This window comes from Pleurodeles waltl, chromosome 8 (genome assembly GCF_031143425.1).
Source record: "Pleurodeles waltl isolate 20211129_DDA chromosome 8, aPleWal1.hap1.20221129, whole genome shotgun sequence".
Taxonomy (NCBI): Eukaryota; Metazoa; Chordata; class Amphibia; order Caudata; family Salamandridae; genus Pleurodeles; species Pleurodeles waltl.
Genome location: NC_090447.1, coordinates 861,659,308 through 861,674,870, shown reverse-complemented (window position 1 = coordinate 861,674,870; position 15,563 = coordinate 861,659,308). Strand labels below are relative to the sequence as shown.

Below are 15,563 nucleotides of genomic sequence, written 5' to 3'. Positions count from 1 at the left end.
AAAGTAAGTACAGTTGAGTTGAACCATCATATCCCAGAGTCTTGAACTTAAAATGATATAGTGCTACATAAAATCTGCCCCCCTGTGCCAGTGAACGAGACAGATCTAAGTAAACAAAAGCATTTGTATTCGGTAGCACATTTCCTGGTTAGGTGTGTTCCAGTAGATTACATACACACAGTGCTTTAATTGCCTATTTCCGTTTCCAATTTGGACACAATCGATCACTGCTGCTCTCTGCCACATGTGAGTTTTCATTCATGCTTTTTTCCAGATCGGTTTCGCTTCGCCTCCTCCGTGTATGCTTGATAGTGAGAGACTCCGTCCCAGGTTTTCCTCGGCACAGTAGCTGGACCCAGCCAGTGCAATATTCAACGTGCTTCTCTGTCGCTCTTTCAGCCTCTCGCTGTGCCTGCCGCCAGGAATTTTCGCATCCTATTGCCGAAAGGTCCTGCTGGTTCGGTTCAGTCGTACGTGAAGCAAAAGTCCCTCCCGGTCCTGCCCTGTGCTCAATGCCCTCACACATCCACAGCGCATCACCACAGGCTGACAGTGACCGCTCGCAACCTCAGACGGAGCCAGCTTCCCACAGCAGTCAGTGCCTGTGAATCAAGGCTCATAGCGCATCACAGAGCGCGGATTCCTCAGGAAAGGAAGAGGAGGCGGAGGAGGAGGTGGCCCTTCACCACGGGTAGCTTCCAGTCTCACGTATGGTACAAAAGTTAGACTGAGCAGTTAGACGTGTGGCTTGGGTGATGGCTCGCACTGCTAATCCCATGCACCCCGAGTCTATGGTTCTGCCAGTGGAGTGATTTCGGCTGCTTTGTCAGAGGATTCATAAGGGTGTCCGGGAAAAGTGATCTGGTAACGGGAAGGCTTGGTTTTGGAAGCCTTAACTTGGGATCAGCATGCCTTGGATCGGGGTCCTGCTGCTCCTGTGGTCTGCGCTGCCGCCGCTCACGGACGGGGCTGACGTGAAGCCCCGCAGCTGCGGCGAGGTCAGGCAGGCGTACAGCGCTAAGGGCTTCAGCCTGGCCAGCGTGCCTTTCCAGGAAATAGCAGGTAAGACCTGACGTGCACAATGTGGGGTGAGCACGTACCGGCTGCGTCCCTGTTCCCAGTTTCCTATGTCATTTCTTGCACCCCTGTGAAGTACTATGCACCGACTTGCATTTTAGAAGTAGAAAAGCACAGCCTTCCTAAGCATTAGGCAACATAACGGACCACATACAGACGTGTACATTAGGCACGATGGCCCACCTATTGTCGTCTTTCATCTATCCACAATGCAGCGTGGTCACTAGTGCACTCGTGCGTGAGCATGCATGCGGGCTTGGGACGCTGTCAGTCGCGTTTCTGGCCATGAGGCTGCAGCATAATGTATAACTTGTCATAGTTCTTACTTCTGTTACTAGGACATTTACGCATTTTCTTGCAAATGTTATCTTCTGAGTCTTTATGCCAAGAGAAGTCAGTCAAATACATACATTTTTATTCTGTTTTCCATTGTGTGGGTTAATTTCGAAATACTATTATCTGAGCATCTCACCGTTGACTACGACCAAGCTCTACTCATATGCGCTCTACTGCTCACGACACACCACAGGTTAGCTAACCACTACGCCCTCTCTTGGTGGCACCCCAGTTCAGAACCACACTTACACCTCAAAGGGGCACCCGCTGTAATTTCGACATTGAAATGATGGGTGCTTGGTGGTGCAGTCTCATCCTGAGAGATCCTCCGCAGTGATGGGGCTCCATTTCCGGGACTTGGATTCCACCGCTGCTGGGAGACAGTTGTAGCGTGATTAAAAGACACCAGCATGCATTGTCACAGAGGGTTGTGTCACGCTGTTACTACACATGGCACTTTCCGGTGCTGTGGAGCGGCTCGAACGAGACATACTTATTGCAAATCCCAGTGCAGTTTAGAGACATTAAAAAGCATTCCATATAGTAGTCGATACAGATACTTTTAAATATGCTGAAAGTCGCTCATTTCTCCATCACCTCCCTTCTGTTATGAGAGCGCTTCACGGCCCCGTGAGAGATATGAAGAGCTATACAAATTCTAATATGATTAATTAGCAAATATTCACAGTCTGATCTCTGCCTTCGCCTCTGTGTTAGCCTAAGCTGTCCCTAAGTCTGGGAAGTCGGGTTGCTGAGGAGTTCAGGGTAGAGGGCGGCAGTGCCGCGTGCATGGGAAGGGGAGAAGTGGCACACTACTGCGGCGAAGACTCGCTTCAGTGCGCCTTGAATCAAAATGCATCCAGATGAGAGCTGGGTTTGGAATTTTTACAATATAAATGTATCGCTTGACCAGTTTGGCACGTGTCTGTATATCTCTCCGAACACATTTCTGAAGCGTGCAACTGGAACATACCCGTTATCAACAAGTGGCACTGAAGCATTGTTTTTTATCTATGATGCGCCGATTGTAAAGAGACACGGGGGCTACACTTCCGCACATAGTCCACATGTTTTCCGTCACAGGCAGTAAGTTGGCTTTAGTTATTAGAGCACCCGCTGATAAAGGTGTGCGTAATTATTTTTTTAATAAATGTTTTAATAAAGCCTGATTTATCTCATATTTGCATTTTACGTGCCAGTCAGTTCACTCTGTCATGGCCTACGCTATATCTACCCGCTAGATGTCCCGCCGAGGGAAACGCAACATTGATGGCGGAATCTTAGGTAATGCTTGGAAATAGCTCTCTGTTTTATTGGTTAACGTGAACAAACTCAAATATATGGTGTTGCGCGACCCAGCGCAGACTTATTGGCTAATTTTACACTGCATCGTTTCTCTGTGACGCACACAATGCTCACTTTAAAGCGAGTAAAGGCGTGAGAAAGCCCACGGTGGTGAAACACGCACCTGCTCCCCCTCACTCAGTCGAGTATTTCCACCTCAGAATCGAGCCACATCCCGTCAGGTGAGGACACACACACGTGCACTGTGGAACATGCACTTTTTCTCTCACGTATAACTAAGAGAACGATTAGAACAACGCATCACCCAAAAGCGGAGGGGGGTGAGGAATGCTGTGCCAGACAGGGCTTCAGGCGGCGGGTTCCATGTGTGACGCTCCCGTGGACGCTCCCGTGGAATATGTCTGACTGAGCAACAAGAATTCTGTCTCAGGGACTACCTTGCAGAGTGGCTCCCAGCATTATCATTTGGCAACTCACCCATCGAAACCCAACGTTACCGAGGCTCATTCAGTTGGAATAACGCCCACGAGTGTTCATAATGCTATATACTCTGTTATTTGCTTTAATAAATGTTTTTTACACGTCATAAGAAAGGGTGCCCACACCACATTTTGAACTAAGCAGGCATCACACACCAATAAAGTCCCGCAAAAAGATGAGTTCGACAACTCAGCAAATAAAGCACTATGTATTGGCTACATATCCATATAAGCACAGCAATACGTATATTAGCTCAATTGTTGTATTGTATTTGCATTTATATGGTGCGACATAGCCCTTACGAGATGCTGAAGCGCATTAAAACAAAGGAAAAGTCTGGCCACATTGTGCCGTTTTAGGGATACCGACTCACAATACTACAAAGCAGCCCGCATCAATGCTCAGCAGACTCTACAGAGGAATACCAGATTTTCCCACGGGTGTACACTGAATGTAGCTAGCCAGCTCGCCTAAATGAGAAACGGTTGGTAGATAACCCCTTCGCCGCAGCACTCGAGAGCCGCCAGACTAGCGTGGCCTTGGGCAGTGTCAACGGTTTGGACCCATCCATGTGTGGTGGCCGCGCATCTTTCGGTGGCTCTGGTTGCCTACCATGTGGCAGGCGGTAGGTGGAGCGCCCCCTTCGGCGCCTCAGCCCCAGTCCGGGACGCATGTTCAATGAAAAGCTGCTGTGTTGTGTCAGGTGATGAGTAAAAGGAGTGTGCTGCTCTCCACGCTGCCGAGTGTTTCTGCTGGAAGTGCTGCGTCAGGATGTCCGCCTGCTAAATGGGATCCTGTTTGTTTGCCGCCAGCTGATGGTATTAGAAACAGGCGCAGCATAAAGAAGGGCACGAGGACGGGATCGATGCATTTTTGCAGCCAATGTTCTTTCACAGATGTAGTAGCACTTGTGAGCGCGCACATCTGAGTGCTTTTTGAGCCCTACGTCAACGGGAACTTTATTTAAGCAATAAGCCTTTCTCAAGATGTGAGCACGGATTTAGCATACTATCTCTCAGTTCTTTAAATGAAACTAGAGAAGACCTGCTACTCACTATTCATGATACACGTTTCTCCTGAAAAGTTCGAGTACTCTTCTACTAAATGTACCGTAGTAGTCCTGAGAAGTGCAGGTACTCAGTATCGAACAGTATCTGCCCATTTAAAGTACTCTCTTTTGTTAAACAATACACGTATTCTCAATGAGCAACGTGGTCGCTTTTTGAAGAAGTCTAAGATGGGATACCTCAGTAGCTAGTTAGTATCTGCCATTGAGAAGGAACAAAAGTCCATCCTGAAAATAACATTAAGGATGAAAATACACACTGAACAATGTACATATCTCCACAGATTATCGTTGAATGTTATTGTAGTTTCAGATTTAATAATGCTGAATAATTAAAACTGTGCATTCTATTTCAAAGTGTTTTATGAAATTACTATTTTGTCAAGCACTATCTCACCTTGCAACAGTGCAGTTGGTATAAAATACCACAAATGCACTGATCATGAAGGAAAGGTGAGCTTTTTTTCTAGAGTGTGGAGGACATTGTAGGTTATTTCTGCAATTCTTCTTTCCGGAATGAACATCCGTAGGAATCGGGTCAAGTTCTCCCACACCTGGTAAACTCTGTGCGGACGAACCTAGCAAATTATATTCAGGCTGAGTGGAAATAAATTACCTCATAAACATGCAGTATTTTTGTTCCACCTAATTTGTAAGCAGGACCAAAAGGTAGAAGCAGTCATGTCCAATTCTTAACAACTGCATGCACACGTTGTTGAGATTTCGGTGTGAACCTGACTTTCTTTCTCAGGTGAAAGTAAAAACTAGTTGCAGCTTGGAAAAAAATGTGATTAGACCATTGTGTAAAAGAGGCAGCTTTCAGTGCTTCATTTTTTAAAAAAGGTCAGGAGCCCTAAGGCAATCTTAAGATTTGGTCCTAGTGCTGCTCAGTGCTGTGGTTACTAATTATCAAGGTTTTCTAGTGTTGATTCCAGCTCACGCCTCTTTCTTTTACCACCCCTCAATTCCAGGCTCTTTAGCTCACTCTTGCGGGTTTGTTTCACCTTTGTCAATGGTTTTCAAACTCCCACGTTCTACTTATTTCCACCTTTCCTCCTCTCTTTCTCTCTCTTCGTCTGCCCAAACTATGAGGATGAAAAATAACTATTGGTTCTCAAAAATGAATGCCTGTGGCTATCAACTGCAATCACTGACATACATTTATCGTTAGTGATTTTCAAGAAATATTGGAGCTAAAATACAATTTTATTGTGCACATTAGAAGAAAAACATATTTATGAAGTACAGCATAATATAAGCTCGTCCAAGGTGCATTGAAACTAACAGCGAGGTCATTCACTCTTTCATTAAGAAGTCACATGACACTATACTGCACATTTCCAAATATTTTACAAGTTGCAGCAATATGTTACAATTGGCTCCAAAACTTTTTGCTATTAAACCACTAAAGACGTTGGGCCAGATTGGCTAAATCATAGGGTTTGTGACATCTGAATGATTTTTTTATACATATTAAATCCATGTTGCAATTTGATATCAGGTTACTAAATCACAAAATGGGTTAAGAAATGCATTCTAAACCATGATTTGAAATGGGCATGTTTAGGGTTTTTCTTCATAAACTGTAATTTTCAGTGTTATAAATTAATGGTTTGCATTCACAGTTTCGATTGCCAACCATTGATAGATTACTGACTCCTCAAATGAGGTAGAAACCAATTCACAAAGGGGAAGAGGTATCCAAAAGTAAAGTAAAGGTTTGTCTTGCAGTGGGCAGTGGTAAGGGCAACCAGTGAAAGCTCCTAAATAAACTTTTTAAAATGTTTCCTAAATGCAGACCTGTTTCCTTTAAGGAGAACAGGCTGCCATGAAAAAAGTCCTTTATTTAAATGTACACATGGTGGTCTTCTGACCTGAGAAGGCCACCGTCCTTGTGATGGCATCCAATCAAAGTGAGTCACAATTTATGACCTACCTTATGAATATTTAGGAGGTAGGTTGAATTGCAACCCAGTCTGAATGGTCACTTTGCAAACTTACCAAATAGTGTGTGTCGGTTTGCAAACTTAAAATTGGTACATAAAAGGTCATTGCATAGTTTGCAATCACTTTTTGAGAACTGATTCTTTATACCTTTAGCTCATTGCCTCATATGTACAGATTTCCCAAGGCGCACATGCCAGATTTATGCCTCTGCTCGTTGCTCACTGTCCATATTGGTGGCCTAGGTTCTAACCAGCTGCACTTAAGAGGAATGATGGTGCATTGATTTAGAAGCCACTTCATGTTGCCAATGCAAAACCTATCCGCATAAAATGATGAAAGACCAGTTTTGCCGTGAGCTAGAGCGAAACGCTCAACTGTTGCTTGTAGCTTGAGCTAAACATTGCCTGCCAGTGTAACACTAACTTATTCACATCAACTTGCAAAAATATTGCACTCACTCTGTCACCTACCACTACATTGTTAGGGTACATTGTTAGGGTATACATATATATATATATATATATATAAATATATATATATATATATATATATATTTATATTTATTTATATATATACATATGTATTCTAAACTCTATATTTACTTACAATATACTCAGGTTGTGATGCAGTGATTAGGTCAATATAGTAGATGTATTCTTTCTGTTGTGCTATATATTGAGTAGGGCACCGTAACCTATACAGTTTGTACTAACCTTACATGCTTTTTTGACTTTAAATTCTAGCTACAAGAAAGGAACACGTACAATTTCTACTTTTGTGTTGCTAACTACAAATTTGAACAGGTTACGATTGCTCTTTCCCTTCATGGTTCCCTATTAGGTTATTATGTTGTGTGAACTGTTGTAATGTCGTGCTACATTTCCCCTTCTAGACAGCTCAAGCACATTCTTCAGGTCTCCGGCTATTCTTCTCGTTTGATTGCAATGAAGCATACTCTCATTGAGTTATATTACTACTTAGCTTTTTACAAAAGGTCAGGAGCAGCCCAATGAAGAGTGGCTAAAAATGTCAAATTGCATTAGATTTGATCAACAAAAAGCCTCCCTGGGGACTGTGATTTCGAAATTACTAACTTCCTTGGCTTTTGATGGCTTTGGTAATGTGCATTATCTCATATGAATTATGCTTTATAAATCTACACACTGCTTTCAATAAAGCGCCTCTGTAAACTAGCGTTTATTTCACTTATTGTTATAGTTCCTATGCTGGCCTTAGTACATTAGCTTGTAATTCATGCACACTGCACATTACAAGAAATTGGCATAACAGGTTCATTAATTCTTTACTGTGAGAAACACCTGACAATTAGATCTTACACACGAACATTTTTTGCACCATACACGAGTTTTCTTTCACAGAGTGATTTCTTGCATTGTGACTTCACCACAATAGCACCTGAAAGTTTCTGATAGGTGACTATAAATTAAGAACCATATTGAAATAATTTTACAGCCCCTTCTCCAATTGGATATGGCGAGGGGGAGCACAAGACAAGGATTCTTCCAGTAAAGCCAGTTAAGCCAGACAAACCTCTGCCTGCAAAAAAACCTGATGATACCCCTGAAGGTTGAATTGAGCAGGGGCACCACAAATGTATCAGACATTAAAGTCCACAACATTTATGGCAGAGTGCCATGTCTGCCAACCTCTTAATAAGGCCATGAGGGCCTCATTTACAAGGCCCGTGGAGCAGGGTAGCGCAGAAAGTGACTTGCTGTGCCACCCTGTGCCAGCAGAAAAGAGCAGAAATGTGCTGTTTCTAGAAGATGTGCACATTTTTGTCCTCTCCTCCTCTGGTGCTCTGGTGCACTAATTGCTGCCATGTGCCAACACAGGCACTCTTGCACCATGGTGCAAGGGTGCCTGCATTGTGGGGAGGATTGTTTTTGTGACACCTTACTGCACAAAAACAATCATAAGAGGTGTTTTCCTCTTTTTCTGTGTGCTGCATAATAGAGCACACATAGAAAGAGGAAAAACAAGGAGAAATAAAGATATTTCTCCTCATTGCGTCACTTTTAATCCACCCCCAAGGTGAAGTAGGAATCTGACGCTTGCCCAGACTTGTAAATCTGGGAATGCATCTGATTCCTTCAGGTTACATGGGTGTTTCGTGGGAAACACCAAGTAACACCCACGAAGCGTCCATTTCACGCAGTGTTGTGCGTGAAAGTGGTCCATATTTACAAGGCCATGAAAAGCCACACAAAGTGGCATTGTGTGGCCTTGTAAATATGGACTGACACACTGTGCCACAGAAGCATAAAAAAATGATACTCTGGTGGCACAGAGTGCCGCTGGGGTCTCATAAATGGCTCCCCAAGTTTTACTTGTATTGTACCCGTCTGCATAAGGGTACAATGAAAGACTAATTTTGCTGTGAACAGTTCTTGCCTAAAACACACACCTGTACTTTGTGGAGTTTATCTGACTGTGTGACACTAAATTAAGATTGTTCATTTCAATTTACAAAAATATGACATTCATTATGTCGCCTACCACTACATTGTAAAGGTAAAAAAAAAAATAAAAAAAAAAAAAATATATATATATAGATATATATATATATATATTCACTGAAAAAAAAACAAAGGTTACAGGGACGTTATAGTTAGGAAACAAAATGTAATAAACCCACAGAAATTCAATAAAAGAACCAAAGGTTACAAGGATGTTATAGTTAGGCTCTTCTCCTTGCACAGTTTTTTCGTCAAACATTTTACTGCAAATTCATATTATCAATGATGTTATCAAAGGTGTTGAGTGCTGTAATTTGTGTAGTAATTAGTAGTGCATGGAAAGGGCGCAAGTTATAGTTAACTTAGGGCATGACTTATTGCTACTTGAGATAACTCTGGCTATAACAGGTGAATTTCTATGGTTTTGTACATTGAAATGTGAGCATAACTAGACTGTCCCTGTAACCCTTGGAATTTTTCAGTGAATTTCTATGTTTTTTTAAACATACAGTAATTTTCATTAATATACGTTAATCCAACTACCGCCATGGATGGCCTTGGGATGTCTGCAGTGATGGTTGGCTGCAAAACTTGGCCAGTGGCCATGCCCAGAAGCCAACCTCCTGTAGGCACCCAACCTTGTGTCATATATGGTCTTTGGCCGCGAGTGGCAGGGGTTGGCTGCACCGGCCAGGGCTGCAGCCAGACCCTGCGGCCAACCCCCCTAACCACCCAACTGCACATTACGCACAGCCCTTCGGCACATTGTGCAGCCGGAGTTGACCGTGGCCTGTCTCACTGGACGTGAGAATAGCTATAAGAGGGAGTATCTGAGGGCCAGAGTGGCTGTGAGACTGCCTGTCTGGGTATGGGTGTAAGTGCACCAGTGTCTTAGTGGGTGCGTCAGTGTCTATGTGGGTCTGTGAGTGGGTGTGTGGGGGTTCCAGTGGGTCTGTGAGTGGGTGTGAGAGAGTCTGAGTGGGTCTGTGAGTGGGTCCATGAGTGTCTGGTTGGGTCTGTGAGTGGGTGTGTGAGTGTCTGAGTGGGTCTGTGAGTGCGTGCACAAGGATCCGAGTGGGTCTGTGAGTGGGTGCATGAGTGCCTGAGTGGGTCTTTGAGTGGTTGCGTAAGAGTCTGAGTGTATGTGGGAGAAAGAGATTGAAAAAGAGAAATTGAGAGAGAGAAAGAAAGTAAGAGTGAGAGAGGTGGACAGTTTTTTAGGTTTTGATGAATGATATACTTAAAAAGAAATTTCTGAACAAACTGAAAAGAAAAATGTATTTGTCAATTAAATAGTGAGATCACTTTTCAGTATGACACTTTACAATTTTTGAAATTAAAAGAAATTAAAGATGGAAAATGATCAGTGACACACCTGGAGTAGAATGCTCAACTTTCAGGGTAAGGGCCTGTGACCTTAACCTTTAGGCCATAGGCGACTCCTTACTATGTTGCTTCCAGACATACATATGACAGCCAACCCTCACATGTGATTGGAAAGAAAAGTGAATGTTCCATCACTAGGAAGCTTTAACAGTCAGAACACTACTTAATACATAAACACACTGCCAAGAGATGCTAGGATTTGAACCTTCAGACTACCGAGTGATAGTACAAGACCTTGACTATTAGGCCAGAAGTGACTTTGTTCTGCTCTGCATCCAAACCTAACAATAACATTCATACCAAACATCTTGCTAGTTAAACGCTTTGAAGTAATTGCATGGAGAGACCATTGCAATGACAATCTCTCTCTTCCATAACACTGTGGGATAGAAAAGTGACAGGACTGCAGGGTGAGCCTGAAGGCCCCAGCAGTCATAGCTGGCTCCCCATGTCCTGTGGGAGTGAGCTTCGCTACCACAAGCAGGGAGCTGTTTTAAATAGCACCTCGCTGCTTGTGAGAGCAATGTTTTCATCTGTTTCTCTGCACGCAAATATGCATGCAGGGAAACAGATGAAAATTCTGCTTTCTGACGCTGTCAGAAACCAGACTTTGTTTGCTTTTGCTTGGTAGAGACTGTCATTCTTATCAAGCAAAAGCAAACAGCTGTGCCTGTAGATGGGCACCCTGGTACATAGCAGGAGCTGGCCCTGGGGGTTGGTGGTCCCCTGGTCCATCAGTGGCTCCGCAAGGGGAGCTGCACCCCCCCTTCCAACCAACATTGCCCTGGGGAGGTGGTGGTCCCCAGGGCTGCAGGAGGTACGCAGCCCCCACATACTGTTTATTTTAAGCCCTCAAGAGGTAGCGGTTCCCAGGGTTGCGGGGTGGGCGCACGCGCCCGTCATTCTCTTTATTTAAAGCCCTGGGTTGATGGTGGTCCCTGGGGCTGTGGGGGAGGGCACGCAGCCCCCACATTCAAATATCATTAAGCCTAGGGAGGTGGTGGTCCCCAGGCCTTTCAGAGGGGTAAAGTGCCCCCGTATCAAATTTTATTGAATCCCGAGGGAGGTGGCAGTCCCCAAGGCTGTGGCAAGCCCAAGAGGGAGGCCCCATGTGTCCCCCTCCAAAAAATGTCTTATGACCCCAGGACTTGGTCAACCAGGCGGCTTCACAAAAAGGGTGGGTAGCTGTTCTTTTTTTAAATCTTGGGAAAATCTGCAGATCCAGATCTGATGTTTTAAAAAGGAAATACTTTTAAGCACTGGCAGGGCCCTCTGGGACCCCAGCACCTGATCTACCCTGGCCCCTTTTATTTTTTTTAAACTTTATTTTCCCTGGGACTCCCCTGAAGCTAAGTCTCAAGATGGCTGGCAACACGTCCTTGTTTACGTGTTGGCAGCCAATCAGATATATGCACGAGGACAGTCAGATCAGTGGAGGATCTGCATCCCTAGATATCTATATTTTTGAGCTTTAATTTCTCCTAAACTACTTAACAGATTTACACCAATTTACAAAAAGCACAATCTGTGTGACTTTCCTGCTAAATCTTGTGTAATTCCATTCAACAGTTTGGGTTGTAGGCATGTCTAAAGACTCTATGGAAAAATGAATGGCAAAAACATGTTATGGGATGCCCCCTTTTCTTCTTGGCACCAGCTTAACAGATCAACCTGAAACTTTCAAGACAGCAGCTTAACTGACCAAAGTATAAGTTTAGAAAATGTCATGAAGATTCTTCAAGCGGTGCCACAGTTATTAACATAACAAAAAAACGCTCTGTCTATGAAAACTAGGTCCTAACGATAACTACCGAGTGGTGACAGCCACTAGTATATATATATATATATATATATATATATATATATATATATATATACATATTTAGATAGATAGATATATATTCACTGAAAAAAAACAGAGGTTACAGGGACGTTATAGTCAGTTTCTGATTTTACTCACATAAACCTTAGAAATTCAGCAGTTATAGTTAATTTAAGTAACTATAGCTCGCACCCTAAGGTAACTATAACTCGCACCCTCGCCATGCACAGTTTTCTGGTCAAAAAATGTATGGAAAATGCTGCAGTGATAATATCAAAGATGTCAAAAAAGGTGTCACATTTAATATAAAATGTGGAGTAATTAGCTGCACATGGTGAAGGCGTGAGTTATAGCTACCTTAGGTCGTGGCAGCCAACCCTCCTGCGTACACCCAAACCCATGCTGCCCACGCCTTCGGCCATGCACAGCATGATTTTGGATACATTGGGTGTTTTTTTTTCAATTTTTCTTTGGATTCCCGAATCCTCAAGTGGATTCCCGAATCTGGAATTTGTGGAACAGCCGGTCCACAAATCGGATGAAAAAAAATAATTGGGCTTTTTTTGTTCATGAGGGACCCCTCTATGTGTCCTATGGGGTTAGCATACCTGTATCCTGACCCCTTATGTGTTTTTCACTCTTATTTTCCCACCCTGAGCTGATGCAACAAACAAACTGACCACTGCAACCTTTCTGTCAGATTGTGCCCAGCCAATCAGATTCTTCTTGTGGTGCTAGGATATCCAGATTGATATGCGGTGGGTCCGCAGAGAATCCGCGACCATATATATCTATATTATCTGGCCTTAAGTTACTCCGAAACTACTGAACGGATTTACACCAAATCACAACAAGTGTGATCTCTGCAACAGAATCTACCTTTGTGCCAAAGTTGGTGTAATTCTGTTCAGCCGTAGGCGTGATTGAAGGTCCTATGGAAAAAAGAATGGGGATAATACATTTTAGGACCCCCCTTTTTTCTCAACTTCCGCTTCACAGATCACCCCAAAACTTTCAAGTTGGAAGCTAAACTTAGCAAAGTATAACTTTTGAAAATCTTGTGAAGATTCACAAAATGGCGCCAAAGTTATTAGCAAAACAAAAAATCATTTTTCAATATAAACTAGGTCCTAACTATAACTACCTAGTAGTGCACACCACTAGGTAATATATACATATATTTATATATATAGAGAGAGATGTATTCTAAACTCTATGTCTACTTACAATATACTCAGGTTGTGATGTAATGATTAGGTCAATGTAGTAGATGTACTCTTTCTTTGTGCTATATGTTGAGTGGGACACAGTGATCTATAGATTCTGTACTAGCCGTACATGCTTTTTTGACTGTAAAGTCTAGTTACAAGAAAGGAACATGTACAATTTCCACTTCTGTATTGCTATCAATTTGAACAGGTTAAGATTGCTCTTTCCCTTCATGGTCCCTTATTAGGTTATTATGTTGTCGAACAGTTGTAATGCCGTGCTACATTTCCCATTCTAGACAGCTCAAGCACATTCTTCAGGTCTCCGACCATTCTTCTAATTTAATGGCAGTGAAGCATACTTTCATTGAGTTATATTGCTACTTAGCTTTTTACAAAAGGCCCGGAGCAGTCGAATGAAAAGTAGCTACAAATGTCAAATTGCATTACATTTGATCAACAAAAAGCCTCCCTGGGGTCTGTGATTTCGAAACCATCTCATACAAATTATACTTTATTAATCTGCACACTTCTTTCTTTGAGAACAAGTTTGTGAACTAGCTTTTATTTCACTAATTTGCATAACTCCTTTGCTGACCTTACAACATTGGCTCGTGTATTGATGCACACTGAACATTACCAAATGGCATAACAATTTCATTAATCTTTAACTGTGCGAAACACCTGACAATTAGATCTATCCCACGGAAAGGTTTGCGCCATCCACCAGTTTCCTTACAAAGTTGGAGTTATTGCTTGCATTACGACTTCATCACAATGTTACCACGAATATTCTGATCTGCGGCTGTAAATTTAGAACTGTTTTGAAAATATTTTACATTCCATTGTGGTTAGAGATTAAGCGCATGTTAGGTAAGAGTTCCATATTTCCCTGGCCTTTATCCATTTTGTCTAGATTCTGCATATGCAATGAAAAGCAGAGCATACAGCTGATTTTACCCGGGCTCTCCTCCGTATTGCACAAGTCACTCAAGAATTTGGGTTTTGAGGTGGTTCAAAATTACAGACAATAGCCATGTTTTTGTAAATGAAGGTTTACGACCAAATAATGAAACATTTGCTAGCTCTGCTATTTGTTTGAGGGTTGTGGTCTCCTGTGACCATAATAAGTTACTTTGGCCGAACTGTGGGCATACTGTCTCATACTGTATAAAACTACTTCTGTCTTTGGTTGAGAGAGTAAGGGACATATTAAAGAGCCCCTAACACCACTGGAGCGTCACTTTTCATAGAAAGAGCAAAATGCCAGACATGATTGTTTATGGGCTGGAAGGTGTCCCTTCCTGCACATAAACAATCATTTTAAAATGACGCTTTGGCACTACAGCGTGTGGTGCATTCTGCACCACACACAGAAGTGGCAAACCACCATTAGCTATTGTTTATGTGCAGGAAGGGACACCTTCCCACACATAAATAATCAAACCCCTCAATGCAGACATCCTTGCACAATGGTGCAAGGATGCCAGCGTTGGCACTAGGCAGCTCAATTTAGCTCCAGCGCAGGGGTCAACACAGGGGTGCACCATACTCAAATAAATATGCCAATTTTGGCGCAGCATCATGCTCAATCATTTTCTGTTAAGCATGGGCCTAAATGTCTTAAACATAATTTAAAGCAAAAGGCCTTCATTTAGAGATTAGTGGTTTGCACTCTTTTTGACCAGGGCTGCAAAGAAATGTAGTTCACTGTCCCGATGGCCTATATCCCTCCATATGTAGAGATCTCCAGCAGACAGGGGTGATATAGCTGTGCATTTAGAGAAGCCACCACCATGGCACCTTTGATAAAGAAACTGAAGCAAGCCCACAACGCAAGAGTTTGTTTTTGAAAAACAAAAAATGAATATCACTGACATGCTGGGAGTTTTTCCCCAGTGCGTGGAGGTCATTTACTTGTTTTCCACTTCGGGAACACCAGGATTTTCCTGGATGCCCCGATCAAGTAAAAAACAGTCGGTAGGATCTGCAATAAATGATGTGGTTGGCCTGAGGAACTTTGCCTACAGCCCAATGTCAGTAAGGCCGTTTGTCAAAGATCCCCTCCAGTTAACCTACCTGAGCCTCTGCCTGCAGAAATATGGTGATGCCTTCTATGGTTAAACTGGAGAACCATAAATTTAGTGGACTGTGAACTTCATGACATTTGTGGCAGAATGCCCTGTCTGTCAAACTACAAATAATAATTATAACTTTCTTTACTTGCATTGTACCCTTCTTTTACCTCCTATTCACCTTTTTTTCCAGCACTAGCAGCACCTCTCTGGACTTTTGTCTAAGGTTAGAGAAAGGCCTGGCATACACATCTCCATTTACTACATCATCTTTTTAATTAGAGTTGGACTCTCTCTGGTTTTTAGCTGTCAAACTGGGCCTGAATGGGCAAACTCCTACTGCTCTCGAACCACATTTGCTTTAGGCCAGGGTAGTTTTTC

The 15,563-nt window shown here is 42.9% G+C and overlaps 1 protein-coding gene across 2 annotated transcripts in view; it reads left to right on the top strand.

The window, feature by feature from the left end:
* The first annotated feature begins 361 nt into the window (after positions 1–361).
* GPC6 (glypican 6) overlaps positions 362–15,563 on the top strand; it is a 3,616,389-nt gene continuing 3,601,187 nt past the window's right edge. The window contains exon 1 of one of the 2 annotated variants that reach the window (XM_069205139.1): positions 362–1,062. In XM_069205139.1, coding sequence (XP_069061240.1) covers positions 909–1,062 — 154 coding nt within the window. In that variant the 5' untranslated portion in view covers positions 362–908. The remainder of the gene's footprint in view (positions 1,063–15,563) is intronic. The other variant, XM_069205140.1, reaches the window with a different exon arrangement.